The sequence below is a fragment of the Cannabis sativa genome, chromosome X, assembly GCF_029168945.1.
Source record: "Cannabis sativa cultivar Pink pepper isolate KNU-18-1 chromosome X, ASM2916894v1, whole genome shotgun sequence".
In the NCBI taxonomy this organism is placed as follows: domain Eukaryota; kingdom Viridiplantae; phylum Streptophyta; class Magnoliopsida; order Rosales; family Cannabaceae; genus Cannabis; species Cannabis sativa.
In genome coordinates, this window is record NC_083610.1 from 72,579,832 (window position 1) to 72,600,747 (window position 20,916).

Genomic DNA, 20,916 nt, shown 5'->3' on the forward strand with positions numbered 1-20,916 from the left:
TTAATCATAGTTGTTGCCCCTGATTTTGCCCAATATACGTGGACCAACCAGACAGGGACACGTGGACCCAAAAGATCTTAACACTCAAATTATTAGCTAAGTCTTTATAAAGGCTGGCGTCATCCGAGATCTGCCTCCCGGAGAAGGCATACGAAGTCCCCTATGCTCCCGGAGGCCTAAGTGGCATCAAAGCATCTTCGCGAGGTGTCAGGCTTCCCCTGAGCAGTCATCTCGCATTTAATGCCGCATGGGAGGAAACGTGTCGGAACTGCCACACGCAATAAAGTTTGACGACACAACCCCCGATCTGCACCTACAAGGCTATGATCTCTTAAGTCTATTGACGGCTACACTGTGAAGAGTCACATCAGTCAAAAGGAAATAAGGACATTCCACATAAAATCCGTACAGCACCTAGGGATTTGACCATGCATTACCCATGGTATATTCATTGGGAACACCCAACTTTATTGATAGTTACAGAAATACATGTACTATGATTCTGGGAATCACCCCACCAAAAACACTATAAATACCCCCTCAAAGCTCATTAATGGGGTCGAGAATTTTGGGTTGCATAAGTGCAAGAAGAGTAAATACTCACCAAAAACATTCTCTGTATTAAATTCACTCATAAATACACAGACTCGTGGACTAAGGCTCATTAACGCCCCAACCACGTAAAAATCCTTCTCTTAACTTCTTACAGCTCTTTAATCTCTTATTATTTTATTGGTTGCCGAAAACCTCGGTCAACATTTTGGTGCTTTCATTGAGAGCTGAAGAAAGCTTCTGTAAACACATAACATATTACAACAATGGTGGAGACTCGAAGCACTCGTCAACCTCGCCCTCTAGAAGATGCTCAAGACCCGAATGAGGAAGACGTAGCCTCAAGAACAGCTGAGGGCTCCGAGGAAGAAGAAGGAATTCCTGATGATGATTACGAGGGAAACCTCGATGAGTACGCCTACGATAACGGTAGATACTCAGAGTTGGTGCTTCTAAGACAAAAGGCTGTCGATTATGAAGCTGAGATCGCAGCCCAAAAAGCACAAAACCAAAAGATGCAAGAGGTAATGCTGGCCATGCAAAAAGCCATGGAGGCGGCTGGCATCCACGTGCATCCTAAGGCTATGTCTGCTGGACTCGGCAAGGAACCAGAGGAATCCTCGCCCAGTACCCAACAGCAAAGGTCTAGGGAACCAAGCCCTATAAGGTATCCCGCTGAAGGGAACCAAAAGAAAAACCCTGCTTCTACCCTGGGGAGAAAGAAAAAGGCGCAGGATCCGCGAAAGGTCCGCTCAGATTTCCCGAAAGGGAAAGGTCCACAGAGGGGCAAACTCCAAAAAGGGAGTCTTGGCCCTCAGGATCGAGAGGACCGAAAAAGCGTGTCCGTGCACTAGGAGCCCGGGGGTAGAGGAAGAAGGGGACAAAAATGCCCTCCGGTCGATTTGACAAATCAAATCAATGGGAATCAAGGTGACCTCCGGGATCACCTTGACCAAAAGAAATACGGACCCGCGGTCTCCACGGGAACGTTAAATGAAGGAATCATGGCGGAACTCGCCATACTCCGAAAAGATATCGCCCGAGTCTCCCAGAGACAGAAAGGCGACAACTCTGACTCAGACTGTGAAGACCGGGAGCCATGTGCCAAGCACATCCTGGAAGCAGAGCTCCCCAAGAATTTTAAGATGCCCGAAATGGCAGCTTATACCGGGAACTCCGATCCAAGCGACCACCTGTCGCGGTTCAACCGTGTCATGACGGTCATGAGAGTCAGCAATGACGCAAAATGTCTGTGCTTCCCGCTTACTCTAAGCGGGTCCACGGAGGAATGGTTCAAGAAACTGGAGCCAGGATCCGTGGGCTGTTGGAACAAATTACAGACCAACTTCCGGAGACAGTTTGTCGCTGCAAGAAAGGTCAACCTGGAGGTCAGTGCCTTGACTAACATCAAGCAGCTGCCTACAGAGACCTTAAAGAACTATATAAAGAGGTTCTGAGAGGAAGCCTCAAAGACCAAGAAAGTTGATGACGGACAACAGCTTGCCCTTCTCCTGGCAGGCATCCGTACAGGGACTCCATTCTGGAACGAACTACAACAGGAAGGGGCTGCAAACCTTCAGGACTTCAAGAAAAGAGTCCAAAAATACATCAACCTTGAAGAGGCCCAAATAGTGGCCTATGGAGGATACTATCCCACCGGGATAGCAGGGTATATGCCCGGAGCCCAGCCGTCGGGTACTATCCCGACCGCGGCTCCACCGATGAGCGGCATACAATTCTCTGCTACTCCCGGATACAGTCAGGGCCAGGTCTTGGCCCCCGCATCGTCTCACTTTGGAAATCCCTCGGGGATGAATGGACAAGCTCCCTCACACTCCGCTCCAACCGCCAGCCTGGTAGGCCCTTCTCAGGGCTCGAGGAGTAAAAGATCCTCCAAAGGCAGCACCCGGACGGAGGAGAAGCGACAAAAGAGGGGGTACACTCCACAATACACCCAATACACGGAGTTGACGGACTCCCAAGAGTGTGTGTACTTTGCTACTAGGAAAAATACGCACTACCGGTGACCACCTCCTCTATACAAGGATAGCTCCCGGAGGGACCCCAACAAAAGATGCGAGTATCATAACGACATTGGGCACAACACCAATGAATGCAAAAATCTCAAAGATGAGATCGAAAACCTAATCCGATTGGGGCACCTCTATGAATGGATCAAGAATCAGCTGCCTCACCTCAATCCGGGTCAAGCGATAGGGGCTTTTCCACAGGGAACACTAGGGGGTGCAGCAGGAGTATTGGCTCCTATTGCTCCCACCGGAGATGCCCCGCAAATCCCCGGTTTACCACCCAGACCTAATGGGAGAGTGGCCATGATCTCAGGAGGACCCCATATTGGAGGAACAACCCGCAAAGAATTGAAGCGGTATGCGGGGGCCGTGAAGCACAATGAGGTTTGGGAGGTTACTCAACTCCCAGCTCAAAGGCCCCGGCTGATGGATCAACCCATCACATTCACGGAAGAAGACGCCAAGACGGTACATTTTCCCCACCATGACCCGTTAGTCATAGAGACCCCCATCGCCAATAAAGTGGTGGCCAGATTCTTGATCGACAACGGAAGCTCCGTGAATCTACTTTTCAAAGAGGCCTTCACTGCTGTAGGCCTGACGGACCGAGACCTCTGACCCAGTCGTTCCCAACTCACGGGGTTTAACGGAACGACACTTATCTCAATGGGGAAAGTGAGACTTCCCGTCACCTTGTCCCCGGATACCCCCCAAAGCACATTCAAGTACTGAACTTTCGTGGCGGTAGACTGCCCAACTGCTTACAACGCGATCCTCGGTTGACCGGCCCTGGTAGATTTCGGCGCAATCACATCCATACGACACTTGTGCTTAAAGTTCCCAACCCAGGAAGCAGGAATAGGGACGGTGAGAGGAAATCAGGGGGAGGCAAGGCAATGTTACAACGTTGCAACCCACCTGCCCGTACTAATGGTCCGGGAAACCACTGAGCCAGAAATGGCTGAAGAAGATGAGTTGGATCCCCGCGTGGGATCCAAAAAAATTGTAGAACCGATGGAGGGTGTCGAAGAGATATCAGTGTACGACCTCGACTCCACCAAGGTACTCCAGCTAGGAAAAAGCTTAGACCCGGAGGAAAAAGAAAAAATAATAAAGACACTGAAGGGCGCCATCGACATTTTTGCATGGCGCCAAGAGGACATGACTGGCATAAGTCCCCATGTCATCACCCACATCCTCAACGTCAACCCGGACATGCCGCCCGTCCAGCAAAAGCGACGCCCCCTCGATTCAGTAAAGGCTGAGGCCTTAGAGAAAGAGGTGGACAAGCTTTTAACAAACGGCATGATCCGCGACGTATACTACCCGGAATGGTTAGCTAATCCAGTCCTGGTGCCGAAGCCTAACGGAACTTGGCGAGCTTGTTGTGAAAATTATATTGCTTTATAATTGCGCAAGTGTACACAATCACAAACAAGTAATACAATGATAAGTAATCAAAGTTCGTCTCCACAGGGACTTTTTACTAAATAATGCTAAATCAACTAAGAGCAATTCCAAGAATTTCAAATAAAAATAAAATAAAATCACACATCAATTCACAAGAAAAATTTATAGCCTTGAATCTAAACTTGAGAACTAATTTTTTAAACTAAATAAACTAAAAATAAGAAACTAAAAGTGATTAAAATGGTGGTAATTTCAGATTTGGAAAATAGACTTGGGTGATTAATTTCCACTTGTATGTCCCAGTTGATACAGCAATGACCCAGCAATGACTCAGCAATCCTGGCAAAGTTAACAGATTTCAAAAAAACCAGCAAGCTTTTTCCAAAACTTACATAAATAACCATTCATAATCTCACAATGCATTCCTACATCAGTTTAGATCACAAATAGCCCAATAAAGCATCAAATCCTTAGTTATACATGGTAGCAAAATAGTCCTATCTCACTACTAATTAATACCTAAAAGAAAAGGTAAAAATCATGCATCAATTAGAAGGGTTCAACTAGGTCTTACTTTTCCAAGTAAGATCTAGCTTGCTAAATGTTAAAAATGGCCAAAAATTAACATTCATTCAACATTTCATCACAACTAATTGAACTAAGACAAGATTACTTCATCATTGCAAAATCAAAACACTAGTCCATACAAGGGTTCATAACCACCCAAATCTCAAAGAGTTTAGTTCATAGCTGAAATTAAAAACTCAAAACCAGAAAATGTATTGTTCATGGAGTTAAAGAGAAACTTAAAGAGAAGAAAATGATACAAACGAAGTAGAGAGCAAGAGAAATGAGTGATGAGCTCAAATCCTTTCTTTGGTAGTTGCCTTCTTCTCCTTCTTCTCAATCTTCTTCTTCTTTGTACTCTCTTCTTTCTTTGTACTTAAAAACCTTTCCTGCTGTATTTTTCGTACCCTTTTCAAAGTGCAGCCAGCCACTATTTTATCCTCCTTCTCTCTTTCTTTTTGCACCCCAATTAGGGTACCAAAGTTTACCCTAATTGGAAATCCCAATCATCACCCACTTGTCCTTCATTTTCCACATGTTTGTTGAGTCAATAGCCAAATTCCGCCACCTCAGCTCGTTTTTCTTTTCATTAAAGCCAGCTGGACTATCTGCCAAAATAAACTTACTGGGCTGACAAATTGCTACGCGATGATTGCTATAGCAATGCCAGTCAGCAATAATCATTTTCCTGCTCCTTTTTCTCCTTGTCCCAAACATTTTCAAATACCTATTCTTGTATTTTTTCTGCTTAAAACACATAAAAACAACAACATAAGTCCATCTAACACTTACTAACGCACACACTTCCATTTATTACAAAGACACAACAAACTAAACACAATTACACAATATAGACATTAATTGCTCCACAATTCACATTAAATTCAAGCTTAAAGATATGAAAATAACTCTAAATCTTAGAGTTATCAACACCCCAAACTTAGAATCTTGCTCGTCCTCGAGCAATGACAACAAAAAATAAACAAAATAAAGCACACAACAAATTTTACACAAAGACTCACACACAAGACACATGAGAGATTCTATAGAAATTCAAGATGGCCTAGCGAACATTGACGCTCTCAGAAAAAATGGAATTAAATGGAATATGAAATTGCTTGCCGTAACTTTAAATGCTGCCCCTTTAACGTTTTTGTCATTGGATAACACTAATATTTCCCAAAAGTCACCTAATCAACAGTTTATACAAGTATATCCCATCTAAACTTCGAACTTTCTGCAATTACCTTAAACTCTTTTTTTTTTTTTTCATTCATTTAAGCTCCATAAGTTGGATTAGTGCACTCCTCTCCACTAATGTAGTCTAAACTTATCCCCTTGATCAATAGGACTTTATTAGGCTTGTAATGTTAGGCTTGGGTTAGGGTATGGTCAAGGATGTATTTTAGCTAGCTCAACACCTAACTACTTCACTTGTCAAAAACCGAGCCTCTTCCATAAATTTTTTTTCTTTTGACTCACTTCCCTAATTCATTATACTCACAAGTACTTGATATTAAAATTAACTTCTCTTGCTATGTTTATTCTTTTTTTTTTTTTACTTCAATTGGGTGGAACACCCCAAACTTAGTTTCAAGAATATATATATATATGTACTTATTTTTTTTTGTTCTTTGCTGATTTTTTTCTTTTTAAACTAAAAAGGAATTTAGTACTACATTATACTTATATATAGCAAGAGAAAGTTATTAAAAATGCATACTAATATACCTTGTGAGCTAATTCCCCCACCCCAAACTTACAACCCAACATTGTCCCCAATGTGGCTAAACATATAATCTTGAATTAGCTCGCCACAAATTACACTCACCGCACTCACCCCAAACTTAATGTGAAACTTGGCTCTTGACAAGTGAGCAATTAAGTGAGGACATATGTGGAATAGCAAATTAAGATTGGCGTTGGATGTATGATCGTGTTGCACAACAAGAATAGGCTAAACGGCTCAAACTTGGGTGACTAGCGAAAAATTCATTTTATAGGGTAGGTTAGAAAGGCTCAACCGTCCAAGGATGGCCTAAATCATTTCTAAGGGACAAGTCTCACTAGGATTTCGCTTCAAGGAGATGCACTAACCAATTCTAGATGCTGAAATTACATGTGAAATAATCGTATGAGAAAGGCAAAGCATGGTGGAATAAATGCAAGTATAAACTAGTGAGGAGAGACTAAGGGAAACATCCATAATATCCAACAATGCAGGATGATAAGGCAACAAGTAAAATTAGGCAGCAACAATAATGGATTGGGCGGAAAGTATCATCATCGAGCAGAACACTAGGCCACAGAAAAACTCAGAAAAACTCTCAATGCCAAACTAACAACCACATAAACAACATAGAATAAAAGTTCCAAGCACAAAAACAACACACAACTAGCACAATACAATTGAAAAAAAAACAAACAACACAAAACAGAAAAATATAAAAAAAAAAATAGCTTAGGTATGAGAAAAACTCCCTCTACTCGGAGTCCTCGTGGGGCTCCTCTGTGTTCGAAGCTGATGGGCCTCCCCACGGGTCTAGAACATGCTGAGGGAAGTCCGGGAACTTGGGATCAAAACGGGGCGTAGTCCTCTTGAATGCACGTTCCATGACGGCGTCGCGCTTCTGCTCATAATCCCACATCGCGTGCAATCGGCCACACATTTGTTGTTGCACTTGCTCAAAGCGAGCAAAGCGATCTACGGGAGGCTCCGTGGCTGAGGATGTCGCTGGGGTAGGCGTTGTTTTCGGGGCTCGAGGTGGACCAAAATTTATAGGCCCCCGAGGATTCAAGGCGCCTTCTTCCTTCCATATGGGTACACCTGCCTTGCGGCAAAGAGCAGTGATGGTAGCAGGGAGGAATAACTTCCCCTTCCCCCTGTGTGCACAATCAGCAATCTCTTGGGCAAGGACAGCCCCGACGTCAACATCCCAGCCCATTCTAATGCAATAGAGCATCCAGGCGCGGTCTCTGCTGACGGTCGAATCATGTGAAGTAGGGCAGAGGGCAATTTGCACGAATGTATACCAACATTTCAGCTCGTGCTCCAAATCAGTGCGCCGAAATCAAAGATTGCCATAATTATCAAAACTCCATTCAGATCCTGGCTTAGCGAGCATCGGCATCATGTCACCCACAGTCTCGTCGCTCACCTGCCCTTTTTGCGCGGAGTATTGGCACTCGACAGAGTTTAACCCAAACAGGTCGTTGATTGCTGCAGCTGAAAATGAGACTGGGACTTCACGCACCACCACTACAGTGGGCCATTCTTGGGATAGGAAGTTGGCGTAAAATTCCTTGACAACTTCCATGACCGCCTGCTCTCTTTGTTGGACAAAAAGTCCCCAATCTCGCTTATGAATCGTTGCACTGACCCATTCGGGCAACTCATCAATATCCTCAATATCGGCTACTAATCCACGCTCCATATAAAATTCCCGATTGTCCACCTTCTCGTGATACTTTGTCTCAGCTGTCGGGCAATGAAATTTAGGAATTTCATGCAGTGATTTCTTTTTATTCTTGTTGGCGGTCTTCTTAACTTTGGGCATTTTCTTTTCTTTTCACTTGCACACTACCCCAACACAATGAATTTCTTCTTTGTTTCCTTACTCACTGCTGCCCCTCAACACAATAAGATCTCTTACAATGTACTTCACTGTCTCCAACCCACTCTTGTTCAAAAACTACTACTTTTGCCAACCCACACCACACCAAGTAAAATTTTGACACCTTACACACAATCCATGTAGTACTTGGCCATGATACTTCCCCTGTGTAACTCTTCCAATGTCTAATTTATCCAACACCACAAATCAGTTCAAACTTGCACTATTTCTAACACTACCACTGCCAATTCAACACCATTTCACTAAGAATCACCATCATACAAACACGGCAGAGAACAGTGAAGCATTCAAAACCACACTAAAAAAAATTCCAAATTACAACCCCAATTTCACAATCACTACTTTTCTCAAATTTACCAATCTTTCTCAGCCCAATATTCAAAAATTCCACCAAATTCCAATTCAAATCTTCCAAACCAAAATTATCACACGACTGCTACCACACTTAAATCACAATGACAATCTCAAGCACCATTTAATAGAACACTAGCAGTTCAACTACATCCACCAATTATGCACTTTAATCCAAAATAATTTTCAAATTAAATCACCAATCTGTCCAACACTACAACAAACTCCATAACACCCAAATGATCACAACAAACAACCTCTGGTTCAAAATCACAACAATTTATACTGTCACTCCAGAAAGATTGCAAACCACACCCTCAATTTTGAACTACACCATTTCAAAATATCAACTTTCACATCAAAGCACTACACCACCAATTGAACTACTTCAGCAAAACCAAATGCAATTTTATCCAAAACAAACATCCACCAATACTCACTCGGCAGCCAGGAATTTGTTCAAATACAAATTAAAAGTTAAAAATAGCAATCTTGACCAACCAGGGAGTTCGTTTGTGTGCAATGTAGCGTTCGGTTGTTGCAGGTGGTGGTGATTCTGATGCGTGTAGGGTACTCGAGTCGTGTGCTTTGAGTGAAGTTCACTGGTGATGGGTCGAATGGGTGATAGCCGAATGGAGGTTTGGTTCATAGTGGCTGGTTCGAGCTTGGCATGTTGTCGTATTGTTGGTTCGAGCTTGATGTCGAACTGGGTTGATTGGGCGAAAAGTGCGACTGGAACTTGGTGCGGGCAGTGTGATGGTGCGGTTCGAAAAGCTTGGAGCTGGGCGATTTGGTGGTTCGAAGGTTGGGTTCACGGGTTGTGAATGGGATGTTGTTGAGATGAGTGCTGTGAGGTATGGGTTGAGGGAACAATGGTGGTTTCTGGTGGGTTGGTGGGTTGTGGCTCAGTCAAGTGGGCGAAGTGGTGAGCTGATGGTGCGATGTGATGGTGAGGTCGTGGTGCAGTTCGAAGTTTCGAGCTTGGAGGTGGCTCGGCTGGGTCGAGTGACTGGAGGCTAGGCTCGAACATTGATGGTGTGGGTTGGGTGAAGGAAGCTTCGGCTGGTTCTTGGCTGGTTCGGCTGTTCAAGAGAAATGAAGAAGATGATGTTGAATGTGGTAGGGTTGAGGGTGGGCTGACCAAAGAATTGGGCTGGTCAAACTAGCTGGGGCCCAGTTGACCAAAGAATTTGGCCCAAAACTGATTTAAATAATGTGAAGTGGGGTCTTTGTATCTCCAAAAATTACTTGGGTCACTCAATTCAACACTAAAGTACAACCTCAAATAATTTGTCTGAACAATAATAGACCTATCCAATGATTGAATCATGAACAACATGACAATCACATGTTGTTTTTCTGACAGACCATTCACTTTATTTTTTTCAAACCCCAGTTCATTTGATCAGCCTAATACCAAAACACTTCTTGCTAAGCTGTTGCTATAGCAACTGAACAGCAACCTGACACCCCAAACTTAGTGCTTTTGCCCAAATCAAAATTTCTTCATTCCACGGCCTTTTTCACTTGATTCTCTGCACAAAGAAAAGAAAATTTTCAATTTCACCATGACAATTATTTATAGCTAATTATAATATATAAAGATATAATTTCTTTTTTTTTTTTCTTTTGCTTTTCTTTTTCTTGTTTTTTTTTTTTTTTCAAGGGGTGCCTTTCACTGAAATTTTTTTTTCTTTTCATTCTTTTTCAAATTTTTTTTTTTCTTCAATTCAATCTTTTTTTTTTTCTCTTTTTTTTTTCTTTAGGCACCCCAAATTACAATGATCAAGCGTCTTTTAAAGAAATCGAGGTCTTCTCTCGGTTGACCTCGCCTCTCCAATAGTGTTTCAGCCGCTGTCCGTTCACTTTAAATTCCCTCCCGGATTGTTGATCTTTCACTGTAATCGCACCAAAAGGAGTCACTTCTTGCACAGTAAACGGGCCAGACCAACGGGACTTTAATTTTCCAGGAAAGAGTTTGAGCCTTGAATTAAAGAGTAACACTTCTTGTCCTTTTGCAAAAACTCTTTCCTTGATTCTATCATCATGCCATCTCTTTGTCTTCTCCTTATACGATTTAGCATTCTCATATGAAAACAAACGCAATTCATCCAACTCGTTCAGCTGTAACTTTCTTGCTTCTCCAGCTGCTGAAATATCCATATTGAGATTTTTTAGTGCCCAAAACGCCTTGTGTTCTAACTCTACGGGAAGATGGCATGCTTTCCCATAAACTAGGTGATATGGAGACATGCCTAGAGGAGTTTTATATGCTGTCCTATACGCCCAAAGTGCATCATCGAGGCGTTGGGACCAATCTTTTCTGTTGGGATTGACAACCTTCTCCAATATGCCTTTAATTTCCCGATTAGATATTTCAGCTTGCCCGTTAGTCTGTGGGTGATAGGCAGTAGCAATTTTGTGTTTTACACTATATTTTGCCAAGAGGGCAGCCAACACTTTGTTCACAAAGTGTGTTCCCTCATCACTTATCAAAGCTCTAGGAGTCCCAAACCTTGTAAAGACATGTTTATGAAGGAATTTCATAACCACTCGAGCATCATTCTTGGGACTAGCAATTGCCTCCACCCACTTTGACACATAATCCACCGCCACTAGAATGTAGAGATTCCCAAAGGATTGTGGGAAAGGTCCCATAAAGTCGATACCCCACACGTCAAACAACTCCACCTCCAAGATACAATTAAGAGGCATTTCATTCCTGGCGGAGATATTTCCAACTCGCTGGCAGCGATCACATTGTTGAACAAAAGCATGAGCATCTTTAAAAATAGAAGGCCAATAATACCCGGATTGAAAAACCTTGGCCGTCGTGCGTTGTCCACCAAAATGGCCACCATAAGGAGCTGAATGACAATGCTCCAAGATGCTTCTAACTTCACCCATTGGCACACATCTCCGCATAATACGATCGGGGCACTGCTTGTACAAGTATGGCTCATCCCAAAAATAAAACTTGCTATCATGAAGGAACTTTTTGAGCTGCTGCTTGGTAAAATCAGGTGGATAGGCACCTCCAACTAAGTAATTAACAATGTCTGCATACCATGGTACCCATGTTTGCTCTACCACTAGCAGTTGCTCATCTGGGAATGAGTCTTGAATTTGTAATTCTCCCTCTAAGTGGCTGCTGTGATTGTTAGTTTCCAACCTAGAGAGATGATCCGCCACTTTGTTTTCTGTCCCTTTTCTGTCTCGAATTTCCAAGTCAAACTCTTGTAGCAACAAAACCCAACGAATAAGCCTCGGTTTAGAATCTTTCTTGGTTATCAAATACTTGATTGCTGAATGGTCAGTATACACAACCACCTTGGTTCCCACAAGATACGATTTGAATTTCTCAAAGGCAAAAACCACCGCTAGCAACTCTTTCTCAGTAGTGGTGTAGTTTATTTGGGCATCAACAAGAGTTTTGCTTGCATAATAAATGGAACGAAAGATCTTATTCTTCCGCTGCCCAAGAACAGCCCCAACGGCAAAATCACTTGCATCACACATGAGTTCAAAGGGCAATGACCAATCGGGTGCTACAATCACGGGGGCCGTAACAAGAGCTGTCTTCAACTTCAAAAATGCTTCATTACATTCAGCGGTAAACTCAAATGGTCTATTTTGTTCTAGCAAGTTACACAAGGGTTTGGACACCTTAGAAAAGTCTTTAATGAAGCGCCTATAGAAACCCGCGTGTCCAAGGAAGCTTCTTATGCCTTTCACCGTGGTAGGGGCTGGTAGCTTCTCAATCACTTCTAGCTTTGCCTTGTCAACTTCTATCCCCCTTGCTAGACACTTTGTGACCCAACACAATACCCTCTTGAACCATGAAGTGGCATTTCTCCCAATTAAGCACCAAGTTGGCTTCTTCACATCTTGCTAACACTCTTTCCAAATTCTCCAAACACACCCCAAATGAATCCCCGTAGATAGAGAAGTCATCCATGAATATCTCCAAAATACTTTCAGCCATATCCGAGAAAATAGCCATCATACACCTTTGGAAAGTCGCAGGAGCATTGCACAATCCAAATGGCATCCTCCTAAAGGCAAAGGTACCATATGGACAAGTGAAGGTGGTTTGCTCTTGATCTTCCGGTGCTATAGAAATCTGATTGTAACCCGAATATCCGTCAAGAAAGCAATAAAACTCTTTTCCCGCCAAACGATCCAACATTTGGTCAATAAATGGCAGCGGGAAATGATCCTTCCGAGTAGCATTGTTTAGCTTCCGGTAGTCCATACACACCCTCCAACCGATCACGGTTCGAGTAGGAATCAACTCATTGTTTGCATTAGCCACCACCGTGACTCCTCCTTTCTTGGGCACACATTGAACAGGACTAACCCATGAGCTATCCGAAATTGGGTACACAATACCATAATCTAGCCACTTGATCACTTCTTTTCGCACCACTTCTTTCATGACGGGATTCAATCTTCGCTGATGCTCAACAGAATTGCTACAACCAGCTTCTAAAAGTATCTTGTGCGTGCAAATCGTGGGACTAATACCCCTTATGTCCGCCATAGTCCACCCGATTGCTTTCTTATGCTTTTTCAACACCTCTAGCAAAGCACCTTCATCTTCAACTACCAAGTTTGATGCTATGATAACTGGTAGCGTGTCATTCTCCCCCAAATAGGCATACTTCAGATGGCTTGGCAATGGTTTCAACTCCAACTTCGGTGGTTCTTGGATGGAGGGTTTTGGAGGCTTAAAATTACTTTCCTTCAACTCCAAAGATTCAAAGGGCTTCCTGAAGTTAGGAATAGGTTGCAATGGCTCCAGCCAAGCAACTTGGTTGTCTTCATCTTCACTCAAGTCTTCCAGCTCATCAAAAGAACTTATAAATTTCTCATCCTTCCAAGCTTCCTTGTGAAATTTTTCAGCCACTATCGAGTCAATTACACTTATGCGGGAGCACTCTTCTATCTCATCCGGAAATCTCATAGCATTGAACACATTAAAGGTGACTTTTTGGTCATTCACCCTCATTGTGAGCTCCCCATTTTGCACATCAATCAGAGTTCTCCCGGTAGCAAGGAACGGTCGACCCAAGATAATAGGCACATCTCTATCAGCTTCATAGTCTAGGATGATGAAATCAGCTGGAAAAATGAACTTGTCAACCTGTACTAGAACATCTTCTATTTTTCCTTCTGGATGGGCCATGGACCTGTCAGCAAGTTGCAATGTGACAGTTGTAGGACGTGCTTCACCAATACCCAACTTCTTAAAGATCGACATAGGCATGAGGTTGATGCTTGCACCCAAATCACATAAAGCTCTTCCAACATCCCGCCCCCAATAGAACAAGGGATTGTAAAACTACCCGGATCCTTCAACTTCGGTGGAATCTTACTTTTCAACATGGCGCTGCATCCTTCGGTAAGAGCTACAGTTTCAAACTCCCCCAACCTCCTTTTCTTCGTCAAAATGTCTTTTAAGAACTTGACATAGTTCGGCATTTGCTCCAATGCTTCCACCAAGGGAATATTGATATGGAGCTGCTTCAACACATCTAAAAACTTCTTGAATTGCCCATCTTGTCGCGTTTCCGAAATCTTTGAGGAAATGGAAGGGGTGGTTTAGTACATACTGGTGCGGATTGCTGACTGTCAGATTGCTGACCCGATGCTGTATCAACTGGTCTGGTATCAGCAATTTCCTGGGCAGTTTTTTTACTCAATTTTTCGTCGTTTTGGATTGAAGTGGGCTCCCCACTACCCTTTATTTCCTCCTCGGAATTTTTCAGATGCTTGCCACTCCTCAAGTGAATGGATTTGCATTGCTCCTTCCCATCCCTCCTTGGATTCTCCGTGTCACTAGGCAAAGAACCTTGCGGCCTAGCTTTTAATTCATTGGCCAAATGTCCAAGTTGCAACTCTAAATTTCGAAGAGAGGCAGCTTGACTTTGTATCACCGTATCATTTTTGGCCATATAATCCCGCATTAGACTTTCCAAAGAACTTGGTTGGGCATTTTGAGCATGTTGTGAATGTCGGGGTTGTTGTGAAAAACCCGGTGGATATGCTTGTCTTCCTTGGGCTGGTGCGGTGCTTGAGCTTGCTCCTTGACCTCCCCAAGACAAATTAGGATGATTCTTCCAAGATTGATTGTAAGAGTTTGAGAATGCCCCATTGTTTCTATTAAAATTCTGATTTCCCATGTAACAAACGGACTCCGGATTAGATGGACACTTCTCAAACACATGCCCTTCTCCACAAAACACACATGAGACATCATCACTTTGAATGGCAGCAGATGGTTGAATATTTTTAGCGTTCCCAATACTCAAATTTTTCAAAACATTCGTCATGGAAGCCATTTGAGCTGTCAAAGCCGTTATTGCATCTACCTCAAGGACTCCCGCCACTTTTCTACTTGTTGGAGCTCTTGTGTTGGACCATTGGTAGTTGTTACTTGCAATGGTCTCCAAAATCTCAAATGCTTCATTGTAAGACTTCGACAAAATAGCACCATTGGCCGATGCATCTAACACCATTCGAGAAGCTGCATTCAAGCCATTATAAAAAGTCTCCATCTGAATACAATGTGGAATGCCATGATGTGGACACTTTCGTAAAAGTTCCTTAAACCTCTCCCACGCATCACTTGTGGACTCATCTTCAAGTTGCTGAAAAGACATGATCTCACTTCTGAATTTTGCATTTCTAGTAGGAGGAAAGTATTTCCTCAGAAACTTCTCAGCAAGGTCATTCCAATTGGTCACAGAATCAGGAGGCAAAGTGTTGAGCCATGATCTAGCTCGGTCCCGTAGTGAGAATGGGAATAGCTTCAACCTTAACACCTCTTCACTTACTCCTTGGATCTTGAAAGAATCACTCACCTCCAAGAATGAACGGAGATGGAGGTGAGGATCTTCAGTTGGCATCCCGCTGAATTGCCCCACGGTTTGGAGCATTTGAAACATCACTGGCTTGAGCTCAAACTGCGGTGCTTGTATTTCAGGCCTCACAATGCCTGGATTGAGCTCATTAAACATGGGGGCTGCATACTCCCTTATAGCCCTTGCTCGATCATCTGCCAATATGATGGGATTAACAATTTGTTGAGCAATCCCCTCATCATCAAAATTCTCAGCCATGATGTCTCGGCCCTTAGCCTTTTGAACCCTTCTCCTTCTTCGGAATGTGCGTTCAATCTCGGGATCAATAGGAGCTAGTTCAAAGTCCTCTTGTTGGTTCATACACTATAGATACCTGAGATTTCAAAGACAAACCAGCAAGATTAAAAGCACAAAAATTCTTAGAATGTCAATTAGTTGATAAAACAAAATCTAGAACTTAAAGTCCCCGGCAACGGCGCCAAAAACTTGTTGTGAAAATTATATTGCTTTATAATTGCGCAAGTGTACACAATCACAAACAAGTAATACAATGATAAGTAATCAAAGTTCGTCTCCACAGGGACTTTTTACTAAATAATGCTAAATCAACTAAGAGCAATTCCAAGAATTTCAAATAAAAATAAAATAAAATCACACATCAATTCACAAGAAAAATTTATAGCCTTGAATCTAAACTTGAGAACTAATTTTTTACACTAAATAAACTAAAAATAAGAAACTAAAAGTGATTAAAATGGTGGTAATTTCAGATTTAGAAAATAGACTTGGGTGATTAATTTCCACTTGTATGTCCCAGTTGATACAGCAATGACCCAGCAATGACTCAGCAATCCTGGCAAAGTTAACAGATTTCAAAAAAACCAGCAAGCTTTTTCCAAAACTTACATAAATAACCATTCATAATCTCACAATGCATTCCTACATCAGTTTAGATCACAAATAGCCCAATAAAGCATCAAATCCTTAGTTATACATGGTAGCAAAATAGTCCTATTTCACTACTAATTAATACCTAAAAGAAAAGGTAAAAATCATGCATCAATTAGAAGGGTTCAACTAGGTCTTACTTTTCCAAGTAAGATCTAGCTTGCTAAATGTTAAAAATGGCCAAAAATTAACATTCATTCAACATTTCATCACAACTAATTGAACTAAGACAAGATTACTTCATCATTGCAAAATCAAAACACTAGTCCATACAAGGGTTCATAACCACCCAAATCTCAAAGAGTTTAGTTCATAGCTGAAATTAAAAACTCAAAACCAGAAAATGTATTGTTCATGGAGTTAAAGAGAAACTTGAAGAGAAGAAAATGATACAAACGAAGTAGAGAGCAAGAGAAATGAGTGATGAGCTCAAATCCTTCCTTTGGTAGTTGCCTTCTTCTCCTTCTTCTCAATCTTCTTCTTCTTTGTACTCTCTTCTTTCTTTGTACTTAAAAACCTTTTCTGCTGTATTTTTCGTACCCTTTTCAAAGTGCAGCCAGCCACTATTTTATCCTCCTTCTCTCTTTCTTTTTGCACCCCAATTAGGGTACCAAAGTTTACCCTAATTGGAAATCCCAATCATCACCCACTTGTCCTTCATTTTCCACATGTTTGTTGAGTCAATAGCCAAATTCCGCCACCTCAGCTCGTTTTTCTTTTCATTAAAGCCAGCTGGACTATCTGCCAAAATAAACTTACTGGGCTGACAAATTGCTACGCGATGATTGCTATAGCAATGCCAGTCAGCAATAATCATTTTCCTGCTCCTTTTTCTCCTTGTCCCAAACATTTTCAAATACCTATTCTTGTATTTTTTCTGCTTAAAACACATAAAAACAACAACATAAGTCCATCTAACACTTACTAACGCACACACTTCCATTTATTACAAAGACACAACAAACTAAACACAATTACACAATATAGACATTAATTGCTCCACAATTCACATTAAATTCAAGCTTAAAGATATGAAAATAACTCTAAATCTTAGAGTTATCAAAAGAGGTGGACAAGCTTTTAACAAACGGCATGATCCGCGACGTATACTACCCGGAATGGTTAGCCAATCCAGTCCTGGTGCCGAAGCCTAACGGAACTTGGCGAGCTTGTATAGACTTCACTGATCTAAACAAGGCTTGTCCGAAGGACTGTTTTCCTCTGCCCAGGATCGATCAGATGGTAGACGCCACTTCCGGATTCAAGCTACTATCCTTCATGGACGCCTACGCCGGGTACAACCAAATAAAGATGCACACGGCGGACCAAGAGTGCACTAGCTTCAGGACCGATAAGGGGGTATACTGCTACCTGGTCATGCCTTTCGGACTGAAGAACGCTGGTGCGACCTACCAAAGAATGGTCAACCGGATGTTCAAAGGCCTCTTGGGGCGAAACATGGAGGTGTACGTAGAAGACATGCTCGTCAAGTCTAAAGCATGCAGTAGCCATGCGGACGACTTGGAAGAGTGTTTCGAGGTAGTCCGGAGATACGGAATGAAGCTCAACCCAAAGAAATGCACCTTTGGGGTCAAATCAGGAAAGTTCCTGGGCTTCATCGTCAGCCAGAGGGGGATTGAGGCAAACCCAGAAAAAATTCAAGCTCTCCTGAGCATGCCATCCCCCAAGAAGCATAAAGACGTGCAGAGCCTAACCGGAAAGGTTGCTGCCCTGAGCCGTTTTATCTCCCGGTCTACAAACAAGTGCATTCCCTTCTTCAACATACTGAAGAAGTGCCAAAAGTTTGAATGGTCGGACGAGTGTGAGGAGGCATTCAAAAAGTTGAAAGAACACATGGCCAAGCCTCCAATCCTGTCAAAACCCGTTCTTGGAGAAGACCTGTTCCTATATTTGGCCGTCTCCGAGCACGCGGTCAGCGCTGCCCTAGTCCGGGAAGAAGAGAAAACTCAACATCCCGTGTACTACGTCAGCAAGCGCATGATAGGGGCGGAGACACGGTACCCCATCATCGAAAAATTAGTTTTCTGCCTCCTAATGGCCTCAAGAAAATTAAGGCCGTACTTTCAAGCGCACCCAATTAAGGTGCTGACCAATCACCCACTCCGGCAAGTCCTACAAAAGCCAGAGGCATCCGGAAGGCTCCTCAAATGGGCAATGGAGTTAAGTCAATTCGACTTACACTACATACCCCGCATCTCCATAAAGGGACAAGCGTTGGCGGACTTCATCACCGAATGTAATGAAGCCGAGGCAACTGCGAACGTCCCGGTACCATCAGTCCCCACATGGAGAGTATTCGTGGACGGAGCCTCCAACGAAAACGGATCCAGAGCAGGGGTTGCGATGATATCCCCGACCGGACTTCGACTCCAGGCAGCCCTACGGTTCGACTTCTCAGCTTCAAACAACGAAGCCGAATATGAAGCATTGATAGCAGGACTGAGATTAGCAAAGGCCGTGGGGGCCAAAAGAGTAGAAGTCTACAGCGACTCTCAACTGGTTGTAAACCAGATATCGGGAGAGTATCAAACACGCGGCGAGCGAATGGCCACATATGTAACAATAGTCCAAGAGCTGCTCCACGAGTTCACGGACTACAAAGTAGAAAGAATCCCCCGAGAAAAGAACGCTCACGTGGACTGTCTGGCTAAGTTAGCTTCAGACAGTGAAATTGAAGGACTGGGGGTAGTACCTGTGGAACGCTTGGCAGAGCCAAGCATCAAAATAAAAGAGGCCATAATAACGCTTGGCAGACCCAACTGGATGGTCCCCATCATAGAATACATAACAAAAGGTGAGCTGCCCCAAGAAAGGGAACTGTCTAGAAAGATCCAGTACCAGGCTCATCGTTATGTAATGATGGATAAAATTCTCTACCGAAGAGGACTCAGCATGCCTTATTTAAGGTGTGTATCGGACCCTGAAGCTAGGCAAATTATGCTAGAGGTCCACGAAGGGTTCTGTGGAGATCATACAGGAGGACCCAGTCTCTCAAAGAAAATATTGAGACAGGGATACTTCTGGCCAACAATGAAAAAAGATTGCATAGACTACGTCCAAAAATGTGATTCGTGCCAAAGGTTCGCGAACATACCGAGAGCTCCTCCCAATGAAATTACCCTGATGACTAGCCCCTAGCCCTTCGCGGTTTGGGGAATAGATCTTATTGGGTCCCTGGCAACAGGAAAGGGAGGAGTAAAGTATGCAATAGTAGCAGTAGACTACTTCACCAAATGGACGGAGGCCGAGCCCATGAAGACTATAACTGCTAAAAAAGCACTAGACTTTGTTATCAAAAACATAGTGTGTCGATATGGCTTGCCTCACAAAATAGTCTCTGACAATGGAAAGCAATTTGATTGCGAAGAGTTCACTGACTTCTGCAACCAACACGGAGTCGTAAAAAGCTTCTCCGCGGTGGCAAGGCCGCAAACAAACGGACAAGCAGAAGCAGTCAACAAAATTCTAAAGGTCACCCTAAAGAAAAAGCTGCTGGCCTGCAAAAACAACTGGCCCGAAGAGTTGCCAAGAGTGTTATGGGCCTACCGGACGACCCCAAGAACCACGACCGGCCACTCGCCTTTCTCAATGGCGTACGGTTGTGAAGCGATGGTCCCGGTAGAAACGTTATTCCCGTCCCACAGGAGAACGACTTACGATCCAGCTACAAACCAAGCTTTATTACAAGAAGCGCTGGATCAAGTTGAAGAACTCCGGGACGAGTCACAAATACGAATGGCAGCTTATCAAAAGAAGGTGACCAAATATTTTAACTCCAAAGTTAAAAACAGAAAATTCGCTATTGGGGATATGGTCTTAAGAAGAGTCTTCCCAGCCACCCAAGAACCCGGAGTGGGGGTACTTGGGCCAAATTGGGAAGGGCCATATGAAATCGAGGACGAAATCGGTTCAGGCACTTATAAGCTAAAAAGGATGGATGGAACCATTGTGCCAAGGGCCTGGAACGCCGATCACCTCCGAAAATATTACCAATAGTCCAAAAGTGTAACTTAGGCTTTGTTTAAAGGGTTTGTACCGTCTAAGTGTATGCAGCCTCTGTATTTTAAATAAAACTGAGTGCCTTAAAAACAAAGTTTTCATGCCACTCAGGGGGGTACTAAGGCATACCACACGGACAGACGAAAAACAGGCCAAAAGTAAAACATCCTGACCCAAAGGGCAGGTCCAAAAAGAAAAAAGAGTATGCACCAAAAAAGAGCATATGTATAAACATCCTGACCCAAAGGGCAGGTCCAAAAAGAAAAAATATGTGCATAAAAAAGGATCATATATATATAGAAATCCTGGCCCTAAGGGCAAGTCAAAAAAAAAATATACAAAGGGCCCGGGGACAGGCCTTAACCATTGTTTCCCCTCGAAAAATAAAACAGCTATTAAATAAAGATTGTCTTAAATAAAAGCAAATTAGCTGTAAATAAAAAAAAGAGAGATAAGAAAAATCTGGGTTGTAATGGGTTGGATTCGGAACGGCCTAGTCGATGCGAGGAGGAAGGCGAGGACCAATGCGCGCCTCCA

The 20,916-nt window shown here is 43.1% G+C and overlaps 1 protein-coding gene and 1 non-coding gene across 2 annotated transcripts; one reads left to right on the forward strand and one right to left on the reverse strand.

The window, feature by feature from the left end:
* Positions 1 to 12,326: 12,326 nt before the first annotated feature.
* LOC133032339 (uncharacterized) lies at positions 12,327 to 13,808 on the reverse strand. The gene has a single exon (XM_061106256.1). It carries the CDS (start codon positions 13,806 to 13,808, stop codon positions 12,327 to 12,329), a length of 1,482 nt encoding a protein of 493 aa, XP_060962239.1.
* Positions 13,809 to 15,121: 1,313 nt separating this feature from the next.
* LOC115703447 (small nucleolar RNA R71) lies at positions 15,122 to 15,228 on the forward strand. Its single transcript, XR_004009210.2, has one exon. It is a non-coding gene; the product is annotated as a small nucleolar RNA R71 (small nucleolar RNA).
* Positions 15,229 to 20,916: the final 5,688 nt, after the last annotated feature.